At 44.7% G+C, this 27,329-nt stretch overlaps 1 protein-coding gene across 1 annotated transcript in view; it reads left to right on the top strand.

Annotated features, from left to right (window-relative positions):
- The first annotated feature begins 426 nt into the window (after positions 1 to 426).
- ift172 (intraflagellar transport 172) overlaps positions 427 to 27,329 on the top strand; it is a 145,086-nt gene continuing 118,183 nt past the window's right edge. Inside the window, exons 1-5 of the mRNA XM_033021383.1 lie at positions 427 to 639; positions 5,251 to 5,394; positions 8,857 to 8,969; positions 24,119 to 24,158; positions 26,463 to 26,528. Of these exons, the coding sequence (XP_032877274.1) occupies positions 601 to 639; positions 5,251 to 5,394; positions 8,857 to 8,969; positions 24,119 to 24,158; positions 26,463 to 26,528 (402 nt within the window). The 5' untranslated portion in view covers positions 427 to 600. The remainder of the gene's footprint in view (positions 640 to 5,250; positions 5,395 to 8,856; positions 8,970 to 24,118; positions 24,159 to 26,462; positions 26,529 to 27,329) is intronic.

Below are 27,329 nucleotides of genomic sequence, written 5' to 3'. Positions count from 1 at the left end.
TGCCTCGCTTTCTGAAATTATTTAAATGCCCGGTTGTGTAAGAAAGAACTGCAGATGCAGGTTTACACCGAAGATATAGGCACAATAAGATGGAGTAACTCCGCGGGGCAGCTGTGGTAGCATCTCTGGAGAGAAGGAATGGGTGACATTTCGGGTCGAGACCCTTCAGACTGAGTCAGGTGAAAGGGAAACCAGGTATGAATGTGTAGAGCAATCACAGAGCGGAGCAGCGAGAGAGGGCGTTGCAAAACTCTCCAGTTGTGTCTCTCGCTGCTCCCCCCTGTGATTACTCTTTGTACTCTTCCACATCTCTAGTTTCCCTCTCCGCTGACTCGGTCTGAAGAAAGGTCTCGACCAAAGATTATAGAGGAGCTCTAGTATCTTTGGTCTCGGTGCGGCCCGGTGCGTCGGCCTTGGCCTGTCCTGGTCCTGGTCCTGGTCCGGGTCCGGACATCGCGCCGCCGGCCCAAATCGCGTCATCGCCGCACCCGAAGGCAGGGAGCGGTTACCTTGGCGACCGAGAGCACATGCGACGGAAGCTTGTAACTAGGGCAACGGCGGCGGCACCGCGACCGCAAGGAAACACAGCGAGGCGGCAGGATGCAGCTGAAACACCTGAAAACCCTGCTCACACCGCAGGTACGATTGGGGAGTGGGAGGGAGGGCCAGGCCACGCCACCCAGCCCGGGTTCGTAGGCCGAATGGAGAGAGAGACCTGGGCCTGCATATTGTTTTGAGGATTTTTTTCCTGGCTCCGATGTCAGCTATAACTTGGCTTTTAACCAAAGGATGGGGTTGACTATTTTCGTGACTTCCGAAAGCAGAAGAAATACCTGCTTTTATTTCATGATTTCGGTGCCGTCGCAAAGCGCGTTACCGCTACTGAACTGACGCAGCCACGTTTGCAATATGGTCAGATGCAAGATCTGCATCACACTCGATCTTTGCAAGTCCCTAACTCTCATTCAGTGTTTTCTGCTGATCAACCTCCATTTCGGGTCTAATAAAGATGGCCCTGCACGAATCAGTTCAGTAGCTCACACTTTTGTACCAGCGTTCGTCGTCTTCCTGTCAAAGCGCCAAACGGCAATTGCAATAATATGCCACTTCGATTCTCACACCCAAGTATGCCCTGCTTATTTATTCCAGATCTCAGGTCATAGGACCCCGTCAGTTTTACTTACACTATCTTCACTCTCCTAGGTTCCACATATCACTTACCAGACATTTTTTTATTTAGATATGTTGCATTTATAAGTGTAAATAACATTTTAAAGAATAACATTTAAAAGAAAAAGTCATGGAGTTTGAAATTTAAAAGCAGCGTTTGAAGGGCTTGAACATACTCATTGAAGAGTAAAAAGAGGAAAGTCGAGGGTCCACACACCCATCTTCATTGATGGATGGGTGGTGGAGAGAGTCAACAACTTCAAGTTCCTGGGCATACATATCTCTGAAGATCTGTCCTGGATTCAGCACATTAATGCAATCGTAAAGAAAGACCATCAATGCCTCTACTTCCTTGGAAGATTGAGGAGATTAGGTATGTCAACAAATACTCTCTTGAATTTCTGCAGACGTACAGTGGAGAGAATATTGACTGGTTGCATCTTGGCCTGGTTCAGCAATTTGAATGGCCAGAAACAAAGGAGATTACAAAAAGTGAACACTGCCAGGTCCATCGCGGACACTGACCTCTCCACCTTCGATGGGATCTACAGGAAGCGCTGTCTCAAAAAGGCATCCAGCCTCTTCAAAGGCCCACACCACCCTGGCCACGATCTAATTTCATTCCTGTCATTGGGACGAAAGTAAAGTAGTCTGAAAACTAACGTCCAGTTTCAGGAACACCTTCTTTCCAAGTACCATCAGTCTATTGCTGCGCAGCTGACAGACATCTGGACTGAAATCTTCAACCTGTCACTTGCCCAAGCAGCTGTCCCCACATGCCTTAAAATCACCTCCATCGTGCTGGTGCCAAAACACTCCACTGTAGCGAGCCTCAATGACTTCCGCCCAGTTGCACTTACTCCCATCATCATTAAGTGCTTCGAGAGGCTGGTCCTGGCACACCTCAAAGGCTGCCTACCTCCCACACTGGACCCCCATCAGTTCGCCTACCACCTGAACAGGAGTACAGAGGATGCCATCTCCACGGCACTTCACTCCGCCCTCTCCCACCTCGACAACAGAGACACCTACGTGAGAATGCTGTTCATCGACTTTAGCTCAGCATTCAACACCGTTATCCCCTCCAAACTGATCACCAAACTCAACGACCTGGGCATCGACCCCTCCCTCTGCAACTGGATATTGGACTTTCTAACCAACAGACCCCAGTCTGTTAAGTTAGACAATGTCACCTCCCTAACCCTCACCCTGAACACAGGCATTACACAAGGCTGTGTGCTGAGCCCTCTCCTCTACTCCCTCTTCACCTACGACTGCACACCTGTACATGGTACTAACACCATCATCAAGTATGCAGATGATACAACGGTGATTGGCCTCATCAGCGACAACGATGAGTCGGCATATAGGGAGGAGGTCCAGCTCCTAGCAGCATGGTGTGCTGACAACAACCTGGCCCTTAACACCAAGAAGACCAAGGAGCTCACTGTGGACTACAGAAGGTCTAGGGGTGGCACGCACACCCCCATCCATATTAACGGGACGGAGGTGGAGCGTGTTTCCAGCTTCAGGTTTCTGGGGGTCAACATCTCTGATGACCTCTCTTGGACCCACAATACCTTAACACTGATTAAGAAGGCTTCACCAGCGTCTCTTCTTCCTGAGGAGACTAAAGAAGGTCCATTTGTCTCCTCAGATTCTGGTGAACTTCTACAGCTGCGCCATCGAGAGCATCCTTACCAACTGTATCACAGTATGGTATGGCAACTGCTCTGTCTCCGACCGGAAAGCACTGCAGAGGGTGGTGAAAACTGCCCAACGCATCACCGGTTCCTCACTCCCCTCCTTTGAGTCTGTCCAGAGCAGGCGATGTCTGCGAAGGGCGCGCAGCATCGTCGAGGACTGCTCTCACCCCAACCACAGATTGTTTACCCTCCTCCCATCTGGGAGGCGTTACAGGTCTCTCCGCTCCTGGCCCAGCAGGTTCAGGAACAGCTTCTTCCCTGCGGTTGTTACCCTACTTAACTCTACGCCTTGGTGATTGTCAGTCATCCCCCCCCCCCTCGGACACTCCTTCCCCCAGTGACGGCCTGATGGTCTGTATCCTAGGGTACTTAAGGAAATGGCTCTAGAAATCGTGGATGCATTGGTGATAATTTTCCATTGTTCTATAGACTCAGGATCAGTTCCTGTGGATTAGAGTGTAGCTAATGTTATCCCACTTTTTAAGAAAGGCGGGAGAGAGAAAACGGGGAATTATAGACCAGTTTGCCTGACATCGGTGGTGGGGAAGATTCTGGAGTCAATTATAAAAGATGAGATAGCCGCACATTGGATGTAGTGTACCTGGACTTTCAGAAAGCATTTGATTAGGTCCCACATAGGAGATTAGTGGGCAGAATTAGGGCACATGGCATTGGGGGTAGAGTGCTGACATGGATAGAGAAGTAGTTGTCAGACAGGAAACAAAGAGTAGGGATTAACGGGTCACTTTCAGAATGGCAGGAAGTGACTAGTGGGGTACCGCAAGGCTCGGTGCTGGGACCACAGCTATTTACAATATACATCAATGATTTGGATGAAGTGATTCAAAGTAACATTAGCCAATTTGCAGATGACACAAAGCTGGGTGGCAGTGTGAACTGTGAGGAGGATGCTATGAGAATGCAGGGTGACTTGGACAGGTTGGGTTAGTGGGCAGATGCATGGCAGATGAAGTTTAATGCGGATAAATGTGAGGTTATCCACTTTGGTAGCAAAAACAGGAAGGCAGATTACTATCTAAATGGTGTCAAGTTGGAAAAAGGGGAAGTACAACGGAATGAAAGTAAGCATGCAGGTAAGGCAGGCACTGAAGAAAGCGAATGGCATGTTGGCCTTCATAACAAGAGGAATCGAATATAGGAGCAAAGAGGTCCTTCTGCAGTTGTACAGAGCCCTAGTGAGACCACACCTGGAGTATTGTGTGCAGTTTTGGTCCCCTAATTTGAGGAAGGACATTTTTGCTATTGAGGGAGTGCAGCGTAGGTTTACAAGGTTAATTCCCGGGATGGCGGGACTGTCATATGCTAAGAGAATGGAGCAGCTGGGCTTGTACACTCTGGAGTTTAGAAGGATGAGAGGGTATCTCATTGAAACATATAAGATTGTTAAAGGCTTGGACACGCTAGAGGCAGGAAACATGTTCCTGATGTTGGGGGAGTCCAAATCCAGGGGACACAGTTTAAGAATAAGGAGTAAGCCATTTAGAACGGAGACGAGGAAACACTTTTTGTCACAGAGAGTGGTGAGTTTGTGGAATTCTCTGCCTCAGAGGGCTGTGAAGGCAGGTTCTCTGGATACTTTCAAGAGAGAGCTAGATAGGGCTCTTAAAAATGGCGGAGTCAGGGGATGGGGAGAAGGCAGGAACTGATTGGGGATGATCAACCATGATCACATTGAATGGCGGTGCTGGCTCGAAGGGCCAAATGGCCTACTCTTGCACCTATTGTCTATTGTCTATTGTCTATTGACTGATCTCCCTCCCTGGAAATTGCACTACTGCTACTGTATATACATATATTTATTTACTGTTCTATTATTCTGTGTTTGCACTTCTGGGTGAGATGCTAACTGCATTGCGTTGTCTCTGTACTTGTACACTGCACAATGACAAAAAAGTTTCAAATCTTGAATCTTGAATCTATTGAATGTCATCAACTCCAACCAAACTGCAAACTCCAAACTGCCTTGATTGCACTTGGGACTTTGGGCTTTGTTTTGTTATTTTTGCACAAATAGTTTTTAAAATTATTTATTGAACTTATTTCTTTATGTTTGTTTATTATATTATCTATCGAGTACTGTTTACAAACCTGGTGTGCTGCAGCTAGTAAGAATTTCATTGTTCTGTTTCAGTACAAATGACAAAAAAAATTGACTCTTTTCATATCAGAAATGAAAAAATGTAGTTATTCTGAAGATTATCAGAAGGTGAGGTGGGTGCTTAAGTTGTCAGATAACTTCTATTAAAAAAAAAATATTTCCAGAATTTAGCACTATATCAAATGAGATGAATGTTTCTCATGCATTAAATGCAATGCTAATATAATCCATCATGCTAATGTCATTTTCTTTCAGGATGGTGCTGCCAAAGTTACGTGTATGTCATGGGCACCCAACAACACCAAGTTTGCCGTCTGCACGGTAGATAGAGTTGTTTTGCTCTATGATGAAAATGGAGAAAGAAGAGATAAATTCTCTACTAAACCTGCTGATTCCAAGGTAAAAGAAAATTGTAGTTTTAAATAAATGTAATAATGTTCAGTGCTAATGTTTATTTCTAGGGAAGTTCCATCATCAGTAGACTATACAGTAGATTGTACTGTAGCAAAGATGTAAATAGGACATAAAGCGCTTGCAGAAGGATATAGATGTGTGAAGTGATTTGTTTTCTTGTCTATAACATTGTTTGCAGAGTACTATGTTTACATTTTCAGTTGTGCTGCTGCAAGTAAGGATTTCAAGTCAAGTCAAGTCAAGTTTATTTGTCACATACACATACGAGATGTGCAGTGAAATGAAAGTGGCAATGCTCGCGGACTTTTGTGCAAAAGACAAACAACCAAACAAACTATAAACACAATCATAACACACATATTCTTTTACATAATAAATAATGGAAGGAAAAACGTTCAGTAGAGTTAGTCCCTGGTGAGATAGGCGTTTACAGTCCGAATGGCCTCTGGGAAGAAACTCCTTCTCAACCTCTCCGTTCTCACCGCATGGCAACGGAGGCGTTTGCCTGACCGTAGCAGCTGGAACAGTCCGTTGCAGGGGTGGAAGGGGTCTCTCATGATATTGTTGGCTCTGGAGTTGCACCTCCTGATGTATAGTTCCTGCAGGGGGGCAAGTGAAGTTCCCATAGTGCGTTCGGCCGAACGCACTACTCTCTGCAGAGCCTTCTTGTCCTTGGCAGAGCAATTCCCAAACCAGATGGTAATGTTCCCGGACAAGATGCTTTCCACCGCCGCTGCGTAGAAGCACTGGAGGATCCTTGGAGACACTCTGAATTTTCTCAATTGCCTGAGGTGGTAAAGGCGCTGCCTTGCCTTACTCACGAGTGCTGAGGCGTGTGATGCCCGTCATATCCTCGGAGATGTGGACTCCCAGATATTTAAAACAGTTCACCCTATCCACAGGATCCCCATTTATCCTCAATGGAGTGTACGTCCTCGGATGATGTGCCCTCCTAAAGTCCATGATCAGCTCCTTCGTTTTTTTGATGTTCAAGAGGAGGCTGTTATCCTGGCACCAGAGTGCTAGACCAGCCACCTCCTCCCGGTAGGCCTTCTCGTTGTTGTCTGAGATCAGGCCCACCACCACAGTGTCATCAGCAAACTTAATTAATGAGTTGGAGCTGAACCTAGCCACACAGTCATGTGTGTACAGGGAGTACAATAGGGGGCTGAGGACGCAACCCTGGGGCGATCCTGTGCTCAGGGTGAGGGACTTTGATGTATTGTTCTAACTGGGACGTGAGAGAATAAAACACTCTTGACTTACTCCGCTAATGTGTGGGAAAGAAATAGTGTACGGGTGATCGGTGGTCGGCGTGGACTCGGTGGGCCGAAGGGCCTGTTTCCATGCTGTATTAAATTAAATTAAATTAAACTAAAAACACTAAAACCAGAGGGAGTCTAAAGAAGGGAGACAAAAATGCTGGAGCAACTCAGCGGGTGCGGCAGTATATCCATGGAGCGAAGGAAATAGGCAACGTTTTGGGCTGAAACCCTTCTTCAGACTGTTGCAGGGGGGTGGGGGGCGGGAAGAAGAAAGGAAGAGGAGGAGCCAGAGGGCTGGGAGAGAGCTGAGAAGGGGGGGAGACAGCAAGGGCTACCGGAAATTGGAGAAGTCAATGTTCAGACCACTGGGATGCAGACTGCCCAATCGGAATATGAGGTGCTGCTCCTCCAGTTTCTGGTGGTGCTCACTCTGGCAATGGAGGAGGCCCAGGACAGAAAGGTCGGATTCGCAATGGGAGGGGGAGTTGAAGTTCTGAACCACAGGGAGATCAGGTTGGTTAATGCAGACCGAGCGGAGGTGTTCGGCGAAACGATCGCCAAGCCTACGCTTGGTCTCACCAAGAGTCTCTACCCGAAACGTCATCCAATTTCTTCTATCCAGAGTTGCTGGCTGCTCCATGGAGTTCCCCCGCACAATTAAAGCATGGAATAGTCTTCACCCTTCCATAGTTACCCAACCAGACGCAACTAAATTTAAGGTACCCCTTTTTTCCCCAAGAACCCTTTTTTGGTTAATTCCAAGTCAAGAGTCAAGAAAGTTTTATTGTCATGTGTCCCAGATAGGACAATGAAATTCTTGCTTGCTGCAGCATAACAGAATATGTAAACATAATACAGAACAGGAGATAAAAGTTCAGTGTGTTTCTATACCATAGACCATATATATACACAATAAATAAACAGATAAAATGCAATAGGCTGTTATTGTTCAGTTTGGAGTTTGGTGATGGACCCTCCACCACCTCCAGTTTAAATTCCATTTAGAATATTTACGGAGGACCAGGAAACCAGAAGCAAGAGTTACTCCAGGGAGTTACTCCAGATCCAGGGTCAGGGAATGATTCTGCGTTGGTTTTCAGCAGTCGCAGCGAGGTGGCGACCGAACAACAATGACGGCCAGATCTCCCACAATTCAATGCGAGGGAGAAAGTGCCCAGCGCCGACCAGTTGTCTTGGCAGTGCGCACGCGCGGGGCGACCGATGATGTGCTGGCCGTGGTTGTGCGCATGTGCAGGGGGAGGATGTGCTGGCCGTAGCAGTGCACGTGCAAGGCGGCCTGCCGTGCCGCGGGATGAGGAGCGAGTGATGAGCGGAGCCCGGCAGCCCAGACACGGATACGGATGGCGGGCGGAGACGGAGAGTGACAGACAGAGAGAGAGAGAGGTGGGCCCGCCCAGAGTTGAACGGCAGGTGTCTGGCCATGGCCGGAGGCCCCCTAGATTTCGAAACCATAGGCTTCAACCTATGAAGCCTAGTGGTAAATCCGGCTCTGCGAGGCCCCCCTAGATGATGAGGCCCTAAGTTTAAGCTTGTCAAGCTTATACATAAGTCCGGCCCTGCCCGCAACCGCATGTTGAGAGAACGAGACCCAACTTGGTTCAGTTGCTGCTAGTAGCTAGGATTCTCATCACAAGCTATTTAGATTGATGAATGGGAGGTAAATTTTACAATAGACAATAGACAATAGATGCAGGAGTAGGTAATTCGGCCCTTTGAGCCAGCACTGCCATTCAATGTGATCATGGCTGATCATCCCCAATTTTATTTGGAAAGATCGCAAATAATTATTTTGTTAACAATCATTGTTTCTTCTTGTTAATTAAAATATTTTCTTGCATTTATAATATCAAAAATAAAGCTCCAAATTAGTATAAATTGCACCTGATTATTTAACACAAGTATTATAACTGATTTATTGGTTTGCATTCTACAACCTGTGCTTACTGCAGAGTTATGACCAGGTCTAATATTAGTCTTCTGAATTTATAACTTAAAGAGGACTGGTTAATCACAGATCTGCAAACTGTTCAATATAAACATAGTTTTTTAAACATAGTTTACTTTCTAGTGTGAAATAAGATCAGTTGAGATTTCTGAAAAGCTTTTGGTATATTATTGTCTTTTCACATAAATTTTTATAAATTATTATTTTTTATTTCAGTATGGCAAGAAAAGCTATGTGGTCAAAGGTATGGCCTTTTCACCAGACTCCACCAAAATAGCCATTGGACAGACAGACAGTATCATTTATGTTTATAAAATTGGAGAAGAATGGTAAGTCTATCACTGAGTGGAATGAGCTGAATGGTGGTTAGATTGGCAAAAAGTGTGCGGGATTTCACTTTGCTGTAGTCTGGAGAGGGTAGGCGAGGTTTATTGTGTACAGCTGTTTACTGTGTACAGATGTTCTGATGGGGTTTAGCTAACAAATAGCTTGCAGTTTACTAATAGAGATTATTGTTACATTTTCATGTTTATCTATTTGCATGTCCCTTTCCATGTTGGGGCCTTAAAGGCATTATATACAGTATTTAAAACAAAATTCCCTATTTCCAATGAAAAGTGTAAGCTGTGGGTTACAGTAGTGAGCTAGATCTCTCGATCGATCAATCTAATGATATAAAAATGGAAGATTAACAAAAATAAATATGTAACACAGAGACGTTGACAGGAAATATAATGAGGAATTGTTTTAAATAGATGAGGTAATAGTTATTTTATTCACTGCAGAAAACACAATATATGTAACAAATAAAGGTACTATAAATCATTACTATAAAAACGAAAGTACCAGAAAAATCAGGGTGTTTAGTTTAGTTCGTCAAGAGAGTTTATTGTTATGTATCCCAGATAGGACAATGAAATTCTTGCTTGCTGCAGCACAACAGAGTATTGTAAGTCTAAATACAGAAGAGTTCAGTGTGTCTATATAGCATAGACCATATATATATATATACACATAAATAAATAGATAAAGTACAACAGATACAGCATGGAAACAGCCCTTCGGCCCACCGGATCCGCGCCGACCAGCGATCCTCGCACATTAACACTATCCTACACCCACGAGGGACAATTTATTTTTTTACAATTACCAAGCCAATTAACCTACAAACTTGTACATCTTTGGAGTGTGGTGTGGGAGGAAACAGAAGATCTTGGAGAAAACCCACGCAGGTCATGGGGAGAACGTACAAATTCTGGTCTAAAACTGAATGTAAGAATTAGCAATGTTACAAAATTTTGAGATTTAAAAAATCAAGTCTGCAATTTATCCCATCAGATAAAGCATAAACATAAGTTTAATTTGACACCTAATTCACTTTCATATCTCAAGTATTTAAAAAGTTATGGCCATTTTCATACTGGGAAATGAGCATCTTGTTCCCTATTGATTTTCTATGGACATAACAAAAAAGCTGTGATCGTGAACAGTCAAAAGCCCATAACTTTCTTAAAAATTAAGAGAACTGAATGAAATTTTCAGTTATCATAGATTGAAGCATTCTGAAACAAATATAAAATAATCTTACTTGGATGACCTGAAATTAAAGCATATAATTAGTTAGTTACCCAATTGTAGCTAATTTCAGACTTCAATTACTAGATCTAAACATCTATCCATTTCTTAATAAATGATTAACATTTTTAAATAGCCTAAATGTCCAAATAATATTCACAAATAATTCACAATAAAACATGATTTTTAAATCTCATTTACATTAATTTATAGACCAAATGGAAGGAATTTAGTGTTTAATTGCTGTAAATAAATGCCCATTTAAATCAGCTTTCTAGTGGGTTCCTGTGGAACGCGCTGGTTTAGAACGTTCACATTGCGGTAGATTTGTGCCCCCAAATGCCGAGAAAAATACTGCGGGATATAATGGGCCCAAAATGAGCTACTCGCAATATTAAACTTTGTATAAAGGGATCTTTAGAAGCCCTTTTTAATGTAAAAATATACAGCATACCTTCAGCTGTTTGCTTTATGAGACCCTGCGGTTGCTGGTGTTCGCAGGTTTAGAGGTTGATTTTTAAACTACTATAACTATTTTACGAGGCCTTTAAAACTAATAATAGCTTTTGCGACGGGGTCTTTCAGCGATTTTTCGTTAATAATTAACTAGGCTGAACATCCTCGATTTGAACAGCCTAGAGAAAATCGCGTTTTAAACCCGCCCCCCTCTAAACGGCGCCAAAATCGCACACACCCTCAGCGACAGATTTTCAGCGACGCTTCAGGTAGGCTTTGCAACATACCTATAAGAATCTATATCCCAAGGTTCAAAAAGAGATCACTGGGGCAACACAGTGGCGCAGCAGTAGTATAGTCTTTTATATCAATAATATAGTATTTTGCAGAGCTCAGAGCTTATTTGTTGTGTTTAATAGCCTGATGGCTGTGGGGAAGAAACTGTTCCTGAACCTGGACGTTGCAGTCTTCGGGCTTCTGTACCTTCTTCCTGATGGCAGTGGTGAGATAAGTGTGTGACCAGAATGGTGTGGGTCCTTGATGATTTTGGCTGCCTTTTTGAGGCAGCGAATACGACGGATCCCTTCGACGGTGGGGAGGTCAAAGCCGGTGATGGACTGGGCAGTGGTCACAACTTATTGTAGTCTTTTTTGCGCCTGGACGTTTAAGTTGTCGAACCAGGCCACGATGCAACCCGTCAGAATGCTCTCTACCGTGCACCTGTAGACGTTTAGGAGAATCCTCTTCGACATGCTGAATCTCCGTAATCTTCTCAGAAAGTAGAGTCGCTAATGTGCCTTCTTTACAATTGCATCGGTGTGCTGGGTCCAGGAAAGATCTTTTGATATATGCACGCCCAGGAATTTGAAGTTATTGACCCTCTCCACCATCGTCCCGTTGATATAAACAGGATTGTGGGTCCTCATCCTTCACCTACTAAAGTCCACAATCGGTTCCTTGGTCTTACTGATGTTGAGAGCCAGGTTGTTGTGCTGGCACCATTTGGTCAGTCAGTCGATCTCACTTCTATACTCTGACTCGTCCCCATCTGTGATTCGTCCAACCACAGTGGTGTCATCGGCGAACTTGATGATGAAGTTCGCAGTATAACCGGCTATGCAGTCATGGGTATAGAGTGAGTAAAGCAGAGGGCTGAGCACGCAGCCTTGAGGTGCTCCCGTTCTAATTGTTATTGAGGATGAAGTGGTTCCTCCAATTCGAACAGACTGTGGTCTGGGGATGAGGAAGTCGAGGATCCAATTGCAGAGGGATGCGCAGAGGCCCAGTTCCGTGAGCTTGGTAACCAGCTTTTTTTTTTTTTTTTTTTTTTTTTTTTTTTTTAAATCAAAAATATTTATTCACATATTAAAATAGTATTGACAATACAATAAAACAAAACACCACCATAATACAAGACGAGCTAAACAATTATATTGCAATCCTTGTCAAGGATACATTCAACCCCCCTCGGTGCCCAGCGGTCCCGGAACTCCCTCAGGGTGCCCGTAGACAGGGCGTATTCCCTTTCCATCCGCACCCGGGCACGGACGTATCCCCGGAAAAGGGGCAGGCAGCTGGCTCGGGTAGAGCCCTCCACCGTCTGGCGCCGTGACTCGCGGATGGCCAGCTTGGCCAGGCCCAGGAGCAACCCAACCAGGACATCTTCAGCCCTACCCTCTCCCCTACGCACAGGGTGTCCAAAGATGAGGATGGTGGGTGAGAAATGCAGCCAGAAGGCAAGGAGCAGCCCCTTTAGGTATTGAAACAGTGGCTGCAGCCTCACGCACTCCATGTACACGTGGTACACAGACTCTTCCAGCCCGCAAAAGTGGCAGGCGGCTGGCGAGTCTGTGAACCGCGAGAGAAACAGGTTGCAGAGTACACCTCGATGCAGTACCCTCCACCCCAGGTCCCCAATGTAGAGGGGGAGAATCCCTGCGTATAGGGACCCCCACCGGGGGCCCCCCTAGCGACCGGAAGGCAACACCGACCGCCACTTGGTGTCCGGACGGTGGACCAGGGCGAGGAAGTGCAGGGTGTGGAGGAGGAGCCTGTACAGGACACGCCTCCCTGCGTCTCGGAGGGAGACGAAGGGTGTCGAGGAAAGGCGGCTCAAATTGTGTGGGACCGGCTCCCGGGATGGATTACGGCGCCTTGGTCCGATGAGTACTTCCGGCTGAGCGGGGGCTTGCTCAACCACCAGTACTCCACACGTTTGAGCCCCCCGGTCACCCGATGGGTGGTAACCAGCTTGGAGGGGATGATGGTATTAAACGCCAAGCTGTAGTCTATAAACAACAGCCTGACGTAGGTGTTTTTATTGTCCAAGTGGTCTAGTGTGGAGTGGAGAGCCAGTGAAATTGCATCTACCGTTGACCTATTGTGGCGGTATGCAAACTGTAGTTGGTCGAGGTTCTTGTCGAGGTAGGAGTTGATGTGCACCATAACCAACTTCTCAAAACACTTCATCACCATAGACGTTAGTGCCACTGGTCGACTGGCTATTTGGATAGCAGTAAGCAGTGGACCGAACATTTGGATAACAGTAACAGGATCGGTCCGAGTCAGCATGGATTTACGAAGGGCAAATCATGCTTGACTAATCTTCTGGAATTTTTTGAAGATGTAACTAGGAAAATGGACAAGGGAGAGCCAGTGGATGTAGTGTACCTGGACTTTCAGAAAGCATTTGATAAGGTCCCACATAGGAGATTAGTGAGCAAAATTAGGGCACATGGTATTGGGGGTAGAGTGCTGACATGGATAGAGAAGTGGTTGGCAGACAGGAAACAAAGAGTAGGGATTAACGGGACCCTTTCAGAATGGCAGGCAGTGACTAGTGGGGTACCGCAAGACTCGGTGCTGGGACCACAGCTATTTACAATATACATCAATGATTTGGATGAAGGGATTCAAAGTAACATTAGCAAATTTGCAGATGACACAAAGCTGGGTGGCAATGTGAACTGTGAGAAGGATGCTATGAGAATGAAGGGTGACTTGGACAGGTTGGGGGAGTGGGCAGATGCATGGCAGATGACGTTTAATGCGGATAAATGTGAGGTTATCCACTTTGGTAGCAAAAACAGGAAGGCAGATTACGATCTAAATGGCGTCAAGTTGGGAAAAGGGGAAGTACAACGGGATCTGGGGGTCCTTGTACATCAGTCTATGAAAGTAAGCATGCAGGTACAGCAGGCAGTGAAGAAAGCGAATGGCACGTTGGCCTTTATAACAAAAGGAATCGAATATAGGAACAAAGAGGTCCTTCTGCAGTTGCACAGAGCCCTAGTGAGACCACACCTGGAGTATTGTGTGCAGTTTTGGTCCCCAAAATTGAGGAAGGACATTCTTGCTATTGAGTGATGGGAGCGTAGGTTTACAAGGTTAATTCCCGGGATAGCGGGACTGTCTTATGCTGAGAGAATGGAGCAGCTGGGCTTGTACACTCTGGAGTTTAGAAGGATGAGAGGGAATCTCATTGAAACATATAAGATTGTTAAGGGCTTGGACACGCTAGAGGCAGGAAACATGTTCCCGATGTTGGGGGAGTCCAGAACCAGGGGCCACAGTTTAAGAATAAGGAGTAAGCCATTTAGAACGGAGACGAGGAAACACTTTTTCTCACAGAGAGTGGTTAGTCTGTGGAATTCTCTGCCTCAGAGGGCGGTGGAGGCAGATTCTCTTGATGCTTTCAAGAGAGAGCTAAATAGGGCTCTTAAAAATAGCGGAGTTAGGGGATATGGGGAGACGGGATATGGGGAGAAGGCAGGAACGGGGTACTGATTGGGGATGATCAGCCATGATCACATTGAAGGGCTGGCTCGAAGGGCCGAATGGCCTACTCCTGCACCTATTATCTATTGTCTATTGTCGATAGTCATTGAGGCACGTCACCTTACTCTTCTTGGGCACCGGTATTATTGATGCCCTCTTAAAGCAGGTGGGAATCTAAGACCTCAGAAGTGAGAGGTTGAAAATGTCTAAAAATCCAGCCAGTTGGTCCGCACAGGTATTTAGAACACGGCCGGGCATACCATCAGGTTCAGGCGCTTTCCAAGGGTTTACCCCCCTGAAGGATCTTCTGATGTCGCCCTCTGTGACTATGACTGTAATACCGTCAGGGCAAATAGGGGCTCGGGAAGGCACATCAGTGTTTTCCCTATCGAACCGTGCGTAGAAAGCATTGAGTTCGTCAGGGAGTGATGCTTCGTTGTCGTTTGAGCCGCCTCCTGATTTCGTCTTGTAGGAGGTGATGCCATTCAAGCCCTGCCACAGTTGCCGAACATCCGTCTCATCCTCCAGCTTAGAGCAGGTCCCTTTTGACCTTTTTGATGGCCTTACCAAGGTCGTACCTGGACTTCTTATAGACCTCAGCATCGCCAGACCTGAATGCCCGTGATCTTGCCTTCAGAAGAATGCGGATCTCATGGTTAATCCGAGGCTTCTGGTTAGGAAACACTCGGAAGGTTTTTGTTGGAACGCAGTCCTCCACACATTTCCTTATGAAGTCTGAAACGACTGTGGCGTATTCATTCAGGTCCGTTGCCGAGTCCCTGAACATTGCCCAGTCTACATACTCCAAGCAGTCCTGGAATTGTTCCTCTGCCCCCCCCCCCCCCCCCCCCCCCTTCAGTTGCTGCCTGTATGCAGGAAGAAGCAGAACTGCTGAATGGTCGGATTTTCCGAAGTGAGGGCGAGGGATAGAGCGATAGGCGTCTTTGATGGTTGTGTAGCAGTGGTCAAGGGTGTTTGATCCTCTGGTGCTGCAGGAGACATGTTGGTGGAAGTTAGGGAGCGATTTCTTCAGGTTGGTTTTGTTGAAGTCCCCGGCTAAGGTGGTAAATGCTTCGGGGTAAGCCGTCTGGTGCTTGTTGACCACGGCGTGCAGCTCCTCCAGTGCCAGACGGACGTCAGCCTGGGGTGGGATGTAGACCACGGTCATGATGATGGAGGAGAATTCCCTCGGTAGGTAGAAGGGACGGCACTTCACCGCCAGATGTTCGAGGTGTGGAGAGCAGGAGTTGGATAGGACTGCTACGTCTGAGCACCACGAAGAGTTGACCATGAGGCAGATGGCCCCTCTTCTCCCTTTCTAATATGTTTGCGTACGGTCCATACGGTGGATGGAGAATCTTTCACGCTGGACCGTTGAGTCGGGGGAGCTGGGGGTGAGCCATGTCTCTGTGAAACAGAATACAGAGCATTCCCTCAGCTCCCTTTGGTAAAGCAGCCTTGACCTTAAGTCCTCCACTTTGTTTTCTAGAGACTATGTTGGCCAGTAGGATGGTAGGGAGATCGAGCCGACGTCTCCTACGCTTCAGTCTTACTTGTAGTCTTGCCCGATGGCCACGTTTCCGTACTCCATGAAGCCCTACTAGGTGTTTAAAGGTACAGTACTTGCGAGTCTCCGTACTGTATCAGTACTTCATTCAAATGACCTACGAAGGCTTAGGCAAATACCCAATAGCTATTTCTCCTCAACCCCATGTCAATACCTTTATAATCAAAACATTTAAGGTTCCACATACAGTTTTGCCAGGCCAAAAGGAGAGATCTCCTAAAAGTGAGAGGAGAGATGTCGGCAGATACCTTAAGAAAGGGCATGTAATTAACTCCTAATTAATCAATGATAACCAAAAATTTACCAAAGTTCTTACCTAATGTACTGTGAAAGACAATGGAATTGTTTTAAAGCAACTTCATTTTGGGAAGTCAAATCGGGGCAAGACCTTCACAGTGAATGGTAGGGCCTTGGGAAGTGTTGCAAAGCAGAGAGACCTTGGGAGTTCAGGGGTGCACAGTTCTGTAAACGTGGAATCACAGGTAGATACTGTGGTAAAGATTGCTCTTGGTACATCAGTCTGGTATTGAGTATATAAGTTGCAACGTTCTGTTACAATTGTATAAGATGTTGAAGTATTGTGTTGAATTCTGATCACCCTGCTGTAGGACATCATTAAGCTGGAAAGAGTGCAGAGAAGATTTACAAGGATGTCTCCAGGACCCGAGGGCAAGAGCTACAGGGAGAGATTGGGCAAGCTAGGTCTTTATTCCTTGGGACGCAGGAGGCTGAGTAGTGATCATATGAAGGTGTATAAAACATGAGGAAATTGATAGGTTGGATGCACAGAGACTGTCAAATCAAGGGGAATTAAGAACAAGAGGATGTTTGTTTCATGTAAGAGGGGAAAGACAATAGGAACCTGAGGGGCAACTTTTCACTCACAGGGTGGTGGGTGTATGGAACATTTGAAAGCCACTTAGACAGGTTTAGAGGGAAATAGACCAAATGGGACTAGCGTAGACAGGGCATCTTTGTCAGCATAGACAAGTTGGGCCGAAAGGCCTATTTCCACCCTGTATGACTATAAGATAGACAAAAAAAGCTGGAGTAACAGAATCGAGGGAGGAGGTATAGGGACAGGTGTTGCATCTTCTGCGGTTTCAGGGGAAGGTACCTGGGGAGGGGGTGATTTGGGTGCGAAGGGATGAGTTAACTCTGTCCAGGGACCCCAACAGTTTGACAAATTGGGAGTATAAAGATGGAGTTAAGGGGGAAGTGAGTACAGGAAAAGTTACAAAAGACTCCCGAATTAATGGGAAGGAACGTTCGAGAAGGGATAAGAGAGTAAGGTCAGGGCCAATTGTGAGCGGTGTGAGAGGGGAGGTGCATACCAAAGTCAAAGTATTATATATGATTGCGCGAAGTATAAGAAATAAAGTGGAAGAGCTTGAGGCTCAGTTAGAATTTTTTTTCGTGATTTCGTGATTTTATTTTGTAAACAAATGCTCCCCCCATCCCATCCCCCCACAATAAAAATCACGATTAAAAAAAAAATGGAATTCTCAATGAAAATCGCGTTTTTTCTTTGAAATAACCTAAACACAATGTTTTTTAAAATATTTTTATTAGAAGCAAACATATTATGGTAAAATATAATTACATAGAAACATAGAACACAGGTGCAGGAGTAGGCCATTCGGCCCTTCGAGCCTGCACCGCCATTCAATATGATCATGGCTGATCATCCAACTCAGTATTCCGTACCTGCCTTCTCTCCATACCCCCGATCCGTTTAGCCACAAGGGCCACATCTAACTCCCTCTTAAATATAGCCAATGAACTGGCCTCAACTACCTTCTGTGGCAGAGAGTTCCAGAGATTCACCACTCTCTGTGTGAAAAATGTTTTTCTCATCTCGGTCCTAAAGGATTTTCCCTCTATCCTTAAGCTGTGACCCCTTGTCCTGGACTTCCCCAACATCGGGAACAATCTTCCTGCATCTAGCCTGTCCAACCCCTTAAGAATTTTGTAAGTTTCTATAAGATCCCCCCTCAATCTCCTAAATTCTAGCGAGTACAAGCCGAGTCTATCCAGTCTTTCCTCATATGAAAGTCCTGACATCCCAGGAATCAGTCTGGTGAACCTTCTCTGCACTCCCTCTATGGCAATAATGTCCTTCCTCAGATTTGGAGACCAAAACTGTACACAATACTCCAGGTGTGGTCTCACCAAGACCCTGTACAACTGCAGTAGAACCTCCCTGATCCTATACTCAAATCTTTTTGCTATGAATGCTAACATACCATTCGCTTTCTTCACTGCCTGCTGCACCTGCATGCCTACTTTCAATGACTGGTATACCATGACACCCAGGTCTCGTTGCATCTCCCCTTTTCCTAATCGGCCACCATTTAGATAATAGTTTACTTTCCTGTTTATGCCACCAAAGTGGATAACCTCACATTTATCCACATGATACTGCATCTGCCATGCATTTGCCCACTCACCCAGCCTATCCAAGTCACCTTGCAGCCTCCTAGCATCCTCCTCACAGCTAACACTGCCTCCCAGCTTAGTGTTATCCGCAAACTTGGAGATGTTGCATTCAATTCCCTCGTCCAAATCATTAATATATATTGTAAATAGCTGGGGTCCCAGCACTGATCCTTGCGGTACCCCACTAGTCACTGCCTGCCATTCTGAAAAGGATCTGTTTACTCCTACTCTTTGCTTCCTGTTTGCCAGCCAGTTCTCTATCCACATCAATACTGAACCCCCAATACCGTGTGCTTTAAGTTTGTATACTAATCTCTTATGTGGGACCTTGTCGAAAGCCTTCCGAAAGTCCAGATATAACACATCCACTGGCTCTCCCTTATCCACTCTACTAGTTACATCCTCGAAAAATTGTATAAGATTCGTCAGACATGATTTACCTTTCGTAAATCCATGCTGACTTTGTCCAATGATTTCACCACTTTCCAAATGTGCTGCTATCCCATCTTTAATAACTGACTCTAGCAGTTTCCCCACTACCGATGTTAGACTAACTTTTCATGTATATCAATCATACATTATTAAAATTTTCAATTGTGGATTGATTTAGCTTCTAGTTTTTTTTTAATATAGATAGTAAATAAGAGAGAAAGAGAGAGAAAAAAAAAAGAATTACAAATGTCAAAAAAGAAAAAAGTGGAATGAATTACTAATAATACGTCATTGGAGATAGGTTCGTAAATTATAAAGTATAACTTTTCATCTAATCCAGAGTTCAAGCTTTAGTTAGGTTTCCGTGCCGAGCCAATCTATCCCTTCAAATAGTTAATGAATGGAGACCATATTTTAACAAAAAGTTCTTGTTTGTCCATTAAGACAAGTCTAATTCTTTCCAGATGTAGGGTCTCCGACATTTCCACGATCCACATTTTAATTGTTAATGATAGCTGTTAATGAAAACGTGAGAATTTGTTTAAAACTGCGTTTTTTTGAAAATCGCGATTTTTTAAAATGTAAATGAGATTCGGGATCCCATGGTGATGTCATTGTGAATAAAAACGGATTTCTTTTTAAAATCGCGATTTTTAATGTAGACTAGACCAAGTGAGACCCGTTGGTTCCTGTCACACGGGAGGCCTGGTCTCCCAACGCAACCCGTTCCCCCAACACAATATTCCACCACTCACCCATAGCCCAAATGTGCAGGGGCATCTCATTTCCCCTTAACACCCAGCACTCGCTCTCCCTCCTCTTCTGCCTCCCTCTTTTTAAACTTAAAAAGAAAGTGCAATTGCACTTGCTGCCAGGACTTAAAAAAAAGAATCCAATTGCACTTCCCCTGCCTCTCCTAGCACTCCCTTCCCCCTCCTCTTTTTAAACTTTAAAAACTTGCTGCCAGGACTCAGTGTTATGTGATTGCAACATTGTTGTGGGCAGGGCCAGCAAGGATTTGGAATTTTGACACTTAGACTATATTATTCAAAAACTAAAATAAATAAACTTTTCCCCAATGCCTCACCCATTTGTGATAAATGTCAGTCACATGAAGCTAACATAGCGCACTCTTTTGTTTTCTGTATAAAAATTAAAAAATTCTGGAACGAAATATTTGAAATCTTCACAAAATTATTTAAAATAAAACTTGTACCAAAAGCAGAATGGATCATTTTTGGAATATCGGAAGGTAACCCCAAATTAAATGTGTTTCAAAAGAACTTACTTAATTACGGGCTAATAATGGGAAAAAAGCTTATACTCAAATTTTGGAAAAATGCTCCAATACCAACAACAAAAATGTGGATTTCAAACATGTTCGAAACACTACACTTGGAAGAGATGAGACTCCTCCTAGCAGGCAAAGCAGACCACTTCCAAAAGACGTGGTTTGCATTTACGGAACTATTACAAGCATAAGGTGCAATAGTAATTTAAAATATAAATGGTACCAGGGTCTGGTAATGGGGGGTATAAAATATATATTTTTTTAAAACACGGTTGGTATATCTTTTTTTGCGGAGTTTTGTGTTACAATAGAGCGATTGTTTTTCCTTTTTTTTTCTTTTCTTTCTAGGGTCTTATTTCCTTTCTTTACTTCCTTCTCTAATTTCTTCCCCAAGGGGCTTTCTTCTCCCAACACTTTCCTGCACCTTCACGATTCTTGCTCACTTTCCTTACTTCTTTTATTTCTACCTTTTTTAAAGCTCAAAAAACGAAGTGGTACAACAAAATGTAATAAGATTTATGTGATGTGTATTACTGTAATTTACTGTACTTCTAATAAAAAAAAATTAAAAAAAAAAAAAATTTTTTAAAAAGAAGTTAAGTGCAAAGTTAAATTTTAAAGGTTTTAAATGTGAATAACTTGTAAAATATACCATCAATCTAAACGAAACTTGACACAACACACCACAGGACAATGGTGAGTAAGGTGGTAAAATTGTAGTGCTATCAAGTACCGTTTTGGCGTAATTCAGGCCAAGAATCGCACGCACGCATGCACACAGACAGACAAGATGAGAGTTTTAGTAATATACTAGACCAAGTGGGACCCGGTGGCGGGGGGCGGTGGGCGGGGGGGGGGGTGTCGGCGTCACACACACTAACCACCACCGCACACACACACACACCCTGATATATTAATATTATTCATTCGCTCCTTTCACCCCATCGCTTGCCCTATCCACTCACGCATAGCCCCCAACTGCGCCGTCGCACGGGCGAGCGGTCGAGCGGGCAGTCGAACGTTCGGTCGGTGTTCACTTTGAAGGAAATTACTTGAAATTCGGGAAATTCTGGTTGTCTTCTGGTTGTTTTAGGGAAATTATATAATTTCGGGAAATCTGGCCCGCGGGATGATTTGGGGGTAGAAAAATATTTGCGACTATCCGTGCCTGCGCAGTTGGGGAGGCCGGTGACGCGGTAGTTACGCAAAATGACGCCGTCTCCCCGCGCGTGCGCAGTGGGCCCAGTCGGGATCAGATCACCACCATTTTCACTGCACACAATCATACATTGCCTCGACGCCTCGGGCCTATTCTGGGTGAGTGGTGGAATATTGCGTTGGGGGTGGGGGAGGCTGTTTTTTTTCAGGGGTGTCAAGCTTCTCCATTACCTCAAGCCGCGGCGTCGGAGCCTCGCCGCCGGTTAGCCTGGCGTCCAGGGAGCGGGTCCGTCAGTCTGGGGGGACCGTTCTCCCATCGGCGGGCGGGAGTGGGAACGAATGACTTTGAACCCAGTCCTGGCAGCAGCCGTGACGCGAAACCAGGCGCCACTCCAGCAGGGCCCCCGCAGCCGCGGGCCCTCCAACGCTGCGAGGGAGGGAGGGGAGAGGAGAGAAGGAGGGGGGGGAGGATAGAAGGAGGGGAGGGGAGGAGAGAGGGAAGGGGAGGGAACAGAGGGAGAGAGTGAGATGGTGGTGGGAGGAGAGGGGGAGGGGGAGAGGGAAGGAGCCGTCACAACCCAGTAGTTTAGTTTGAGGCTAATTAGAGGATGTATGGTAACTCACATTTCACAGTACCTTAATTGGTGCGTGACAAATAAATAATTTGATTGATCGTTGTATTGAGTTATTTGTGACACTGTATTCCAGGCACACACTGCACTGAGCACACAATATGCATACCATGCAGGCTGGGCTACATCATATATGTGCACAGTGCTTAATGCCTTACATAACATTGTACAAGTGAGTAACAGAAGCAGGCAGCTATGGTGTAGATACATAGATTTTCTTTGCCTTGTTCTTTGTGTTGTTAACGTGTGCCCGCGAAAGAAAAACAACAAATAGCATGCAGGAAGCATTTTGAAAATTTCAGGAAATACCATCAAATTCCAGGAAATTTGGGACTATATTTCTGAAAAAATATTTTTGAGGTGTGGAAGCACTGCTCGGCCGGTGGTCGTGCGGGCGGTCGGGCGTCGACCAAAGGATTGCAAGTTCGGTCCAGGGCTCGACTTCAACTCCGGCGCCGTCTTTTGAATAACCGGGGGGGGAGGGGGTGAAGTCACTCGCAATGCGTGGCAGTAAGACGGCGCAGAGCAGACCCATTGTGATGTCATCAGCGAAAGGCAGTCGTTTTTAAATTCAAAGTTTTGTCAGATTTTTGAACATTTTTTGTAATAACTCGAGAAATAAAGTATGACATTTTCAGATAAGGTGATTTTGGACGCCACTGGAAAAAATGTATACTGGAATATGTAAAGATTTTACTGTTACTGCGTCGTTTTTTCGCGAAGATGTGATTACACACAAACACACACACAAATATATACACATCCAAGATCAGAGTTTTATAAGTATAGAGATAGATATACCAGACCAAGTGGGACCTGTTGGGTCCCCCAACGCAACCCATTCCCCCAACGCAATATTCCACCACTCACCTGTTCCCACAACGCAACCCGTTCCCCCAACGCAATATTCCACCACTCACCTGTTCCCCCAACGCAACCCGTTCCCCCAGCGTAATATTTCCCCAACGCAACCCGTTCCCCCAATGTAATATTCCACCACTTACCCATAGCCCCCAACTGTTCAGGCACGGCTCATTTCCCCTCATCCCCCGGCACTCACTCCCTCTCTTCACCCTCCCTCTTCTTTCCCCTCCCCCACTCCCATCCTCCCTCCCTCTCCTTTCCCCTACCCTCAATCACTCCCCCCGCTCCCTCCATAACCCCTCTCCCCTCCCTATCCCCCTCCTCTCCCTCTTTTAAACAACAATCCTCTCGTCCCCTCCCCCACTCCCTCCGTCTCCTTACACCAATGTTACAAATCTCATCGGACTGGAAGTCCTGTCTTTGTTAACATTGTCCATAACCCCTCTCCCGACCCTACCCCAAGTGGGACCCGTTGGGTCTAATTCACCTAATGCAATATTCGAGCCTGGAGCCACGGGAGGGGGAGGGAGGAGCGTGGCTCCGGGCCCTGTCTGTGTCTGTGTCCATGTCTGTGTCCAGGGCCCTAAGCTGTGGTTCAAGCCGGTGCGGGCGGGCCCGCGGGGATGAGAGTTTTAGTGATATATGCTAGACCAATTGGGATCCGTTGGGAGGCCTGGTCCCCCAACGCAACCCGTTCCCCCAACGCAATATTCCACCACTCACCCGTTCCCCCAATGCAACCCGTTCCCCCAACGCAATATTCCACCACTCACCCATAGCCCATAACTGCGCAGGTGTGATTTATTTCCCCTCATCCCCAGCACTCTCTCTCTCCCTCCCTCTTCATTCCCCTCTCCTCCCCTCCCCCCACTCCCACCCTCACCTCTCCCTCCCTCTCCTTTCCCCTATCGTCAGTCACTCCCTCCCTCTCTCCATAACCCCTCTCCCCTCCCTACCCCCCCCCCATCTCAATTAAACAACAATCTTCTACTCGTCCCCTCCCCCACTCCCTCCCTCTCCTTACAATAACGTTACAAATCTCATTGGACTGGAGTCCTGTCATTTTTAACATTGTCCATAACCCCTCTCCCCTCCCAACCCCAAGTGGGATCTGTTTGACCTTGTTCCCCCAATGCAATATACTGGTCTGGAGCCGCGGGATAATTTATAATAAATTTAAACTGACTAATTTAAAGCAGAGGTTATCCTAATTTTGTGCTCCAATTGATATGTCCTTCATTGCAGTTAAACGTTTACTGATTATTGATTTTGCATTTATTTCTTTAGGGGTGACAAGAAAGTTATCTGTAACAAGTTCGTACAAACGGTAAGAGAATCTTTTTTTTTTTTTGCACTCAACATTTATTAACAAGACAAAGTACACGTACAAACAAGATATACAAATCACACAGCAGCTGTCAGCATCACATCAGATCATCCTAGAGAGACGTCGTCCTTCAACTCAACCCGTTGCTGAACATAAGATTCCAGCAGTCCCCTGCCTCCCCCAGCACTGGACTTCAAAAAAAATTCCAATTGCACTTTCCCAATTGCAATACCAATTCATCCTCCCCCTCCTGTCCTGCCAGGAGCTGGAGTAAGTGTTGTATGATGGCAACATTGTTGCAAATGTCTTGTGGAATCCCATTCAGGTGAAAAGTTGGTGGAAGCACGGAGTGTTCCTGTATTGCAACTTTGTATCGAAGTTTGTTGGAAGCTGGCAGGAATGATTATAACAATAAAAATCTTCTTAAAGTTGGCTTTTTTAAACCTTGAAAGATCAATAACGTGAAATATGACATCAAATGTCATTTTGCGCTATTGTGTACCGTTTTGTGTAGCTCCTGAAATCACAGACAGACAGACAAACAAGTCGAGACTTTTAATAGTATATAGATAGATTATGCAAGATTTTAATCCTTTAGGTAGTCAGTTTTCATCATGTCAGCATATTTGAAGTTGTCTCATGTTAAGCGAGTCAAGAAAATTTATTTATTTTGTCCATTAGAATTAAATTCTTCTATTTTTGCCTTCTTTGTTTTTATTTTACTTTATTAAATAATATCTTCATGAATTTGATGTCTACCAGAATTATGCCTGTTTTAGTATCAGCTCTAAGGAGACATTGGACAAACTTGAATTGTTTTCTCTGGTGCATCGGAGGCTGAGGGGAGAAACTGATAGAAGAATATTAAATTATGAGAAGCATAAATAGGGTGTACAGTCAGAACCAGAGACCAGAGAATATAACTTTAAGGTAAAAATGCACAAAATTTAAAGATGTGTGAAGGAAGTTTTTTACAGAGTGATGGGTGAGTGCATGGAACATGTTCCACGTGTGGTGGTGAAGCATATATGATTGAGGTGTTTAAGAGGATTTTGGATAGAGACATGGATATGCAGGGACCGATGGGGTATGGATCATGAGCAGGCAGATGGGATTAATTTAACTTGGCATCATGTTCGGCAAAGAACTCTTGTGCCGAAGGGACTGTTCCTGTGTTGTACTTTGCCTAGTTCTAGTAGATCTTTATAGCCGCATTCAGGTTAAAATAATCTGCATAAGGAATATTTGTGGAATTTCCCTTTTGTACCCCATGTGAGCAGTTTTCCATACCATTTCATCGCGATGATCTGAACGCAAATGGTATTAAAACCTGGAATATACCTAACCTGTAATGTGGTGTATAAAGTTAAGAAGACCTGATTTAAACAAGCAATGGCCTTGGCCAGGAGTGGGGTACCTGCGGCCTTCTAGGCCATTAAGTGCGGCCTTTTGAATGAATCCAAATTTTGTAGAATAAATCCTTTTATTTTTATTTAAGAAGGAGCTGTAGATGCTGGAAAATCGAAGGTAGACAAAAATGCTGGAGAAACTCAGCGGGTGAGGCAGTATCTATGGAACGAAGGAAATAGGCGACGTTTCGGGTCGAGACCCTTCTTCAGGTCTGAAGAAGGGTCTCGACACGAAACGTCACTTATTTCCTTCGCTGATCCATCTTGTATTCTAGATCCATTTGTATTCTAGAACCATCCTGAATCTGTCCTAACCCCAACCCTGCCTCAGTACCAAACTGCTTTGGATTTTATATAACATGGAACAATGTACTTCAGCTTGTACCATTATGGTCTGCTTACCTAGTATAATTGATAATTTGTAGTATTATTATTTATTCTATATTTTTTGTGTTCTATTAATTTGCCTATAAAGCTGCATCAAAATCATTTCTCTTGTCTTGGTGCATATGATAATTAAACATTCTTGGCACTTGAGAAAAGTGTTACATGGAGGAAAGTGAAGCTATGTGATGCAATAATGGGTTAGTATTTGAACTGGAGGTTGTGCCGGCCTTTAAAAGTACATTAGAAATATAAGAAGGAATGAAAGGATATGGGAATAAGTTAGACATATGAGATTGTAAAGGACAAAAAACAATATCTTCTGAGACAATGGCCAATTTCTAAGGCATGATTCTGAGCAACCTGGTCCCCTCACAGCCAGAGACATTTCAATTGTTCTTTTTGGTATCTTACAGGACAAAATTCTATAATCCTGATAATGCAATTCATACCGAAATATTGAAGCAAAGGACTCCTTTTGAATTTTATTTTATGTACATTTGTATTTCAGAGTGCTGTTACGTGTCTGAATTGGCCAACAGAGCAAGCGATTGTTTTTGGATTAGCTGAAGGAAAGGTATGTCCCTGTAATTCACCATCCTGATGTCTTCAAGAATAAACTAATACTCATTGTATTAAAACATGTATAGCAAGACGCTGCATATGTAAGTGGAAAAGGAATAGTGAGATTTACGAGTAGACACTCGGCTAACAGCCATATACTGTTATACAAACATAAGCAGACTCTTAGAATGAATGGGTTCCTTCTTCGTAATCTGAAATTATATTGGAAGATTTGCATCGGATCAATTATACTAATATCTTTGTGTTGTGGTATAGAAGTTCACAGGAGTGTAGAACTGATTAATTCTGAAGATAGACCACAAAAAGCTGGTGTAACTCAGTGGGACAGGCAGCATCTCTGGAGAGAAGGAATGGGTGACGTTTCGGGTCGAGACCCTTCTTCAGACTGAAAGGACTTTCTTCAGTTTAAACCAACATCTGCAAAACCAACATAGAGACAATGAGCTAAATAGACTCGTAGATTTTATATTATTGTGCTATGAAGATGTTTTTTTAATGTTTTGAAATTCTATCCGGGATTCTCAATGTTAAAAGTCTGACACAGAACTTGAAACAGAGTTTAGCAAATTTATCGTGGAGGTCTGTAATTGCACTATAACTGCAGCCTCAGAGGCAGGTAGTGTGCTCTATCTGTATCTTACTTTAATAGAGGAATTTATAGTGCTGAAAATGCAGTGAAGTGCTCAAGAAATTAATTGAAAAATTATTCATGCAGGGAGCTTAATTTTGCTATTTGCCTTTCTTCATATCTAACAACGTTGATATATTTTTCAGAATGTATGGAGAAGGGTGG

This window comes from Amblyraja radiata, chromosome 5 (genome assembly GCF_010909765.2).
Source record: "Amblyraja radiata isolate CabotCenter1 chromosome 5, sAmbRad1.1.pri, whole genome shotgun sequence".
NCBI lineage: Eukaryota > Metazoa > Chordata > Chondrichthyes > Rajiformes > Rajidae > Amblyraja > Amblyraja radiata.
Note: the sequence above shows the minus strand (reverse complement) of the source record. Positions and strands in the feature narration are given on the sequence as shown.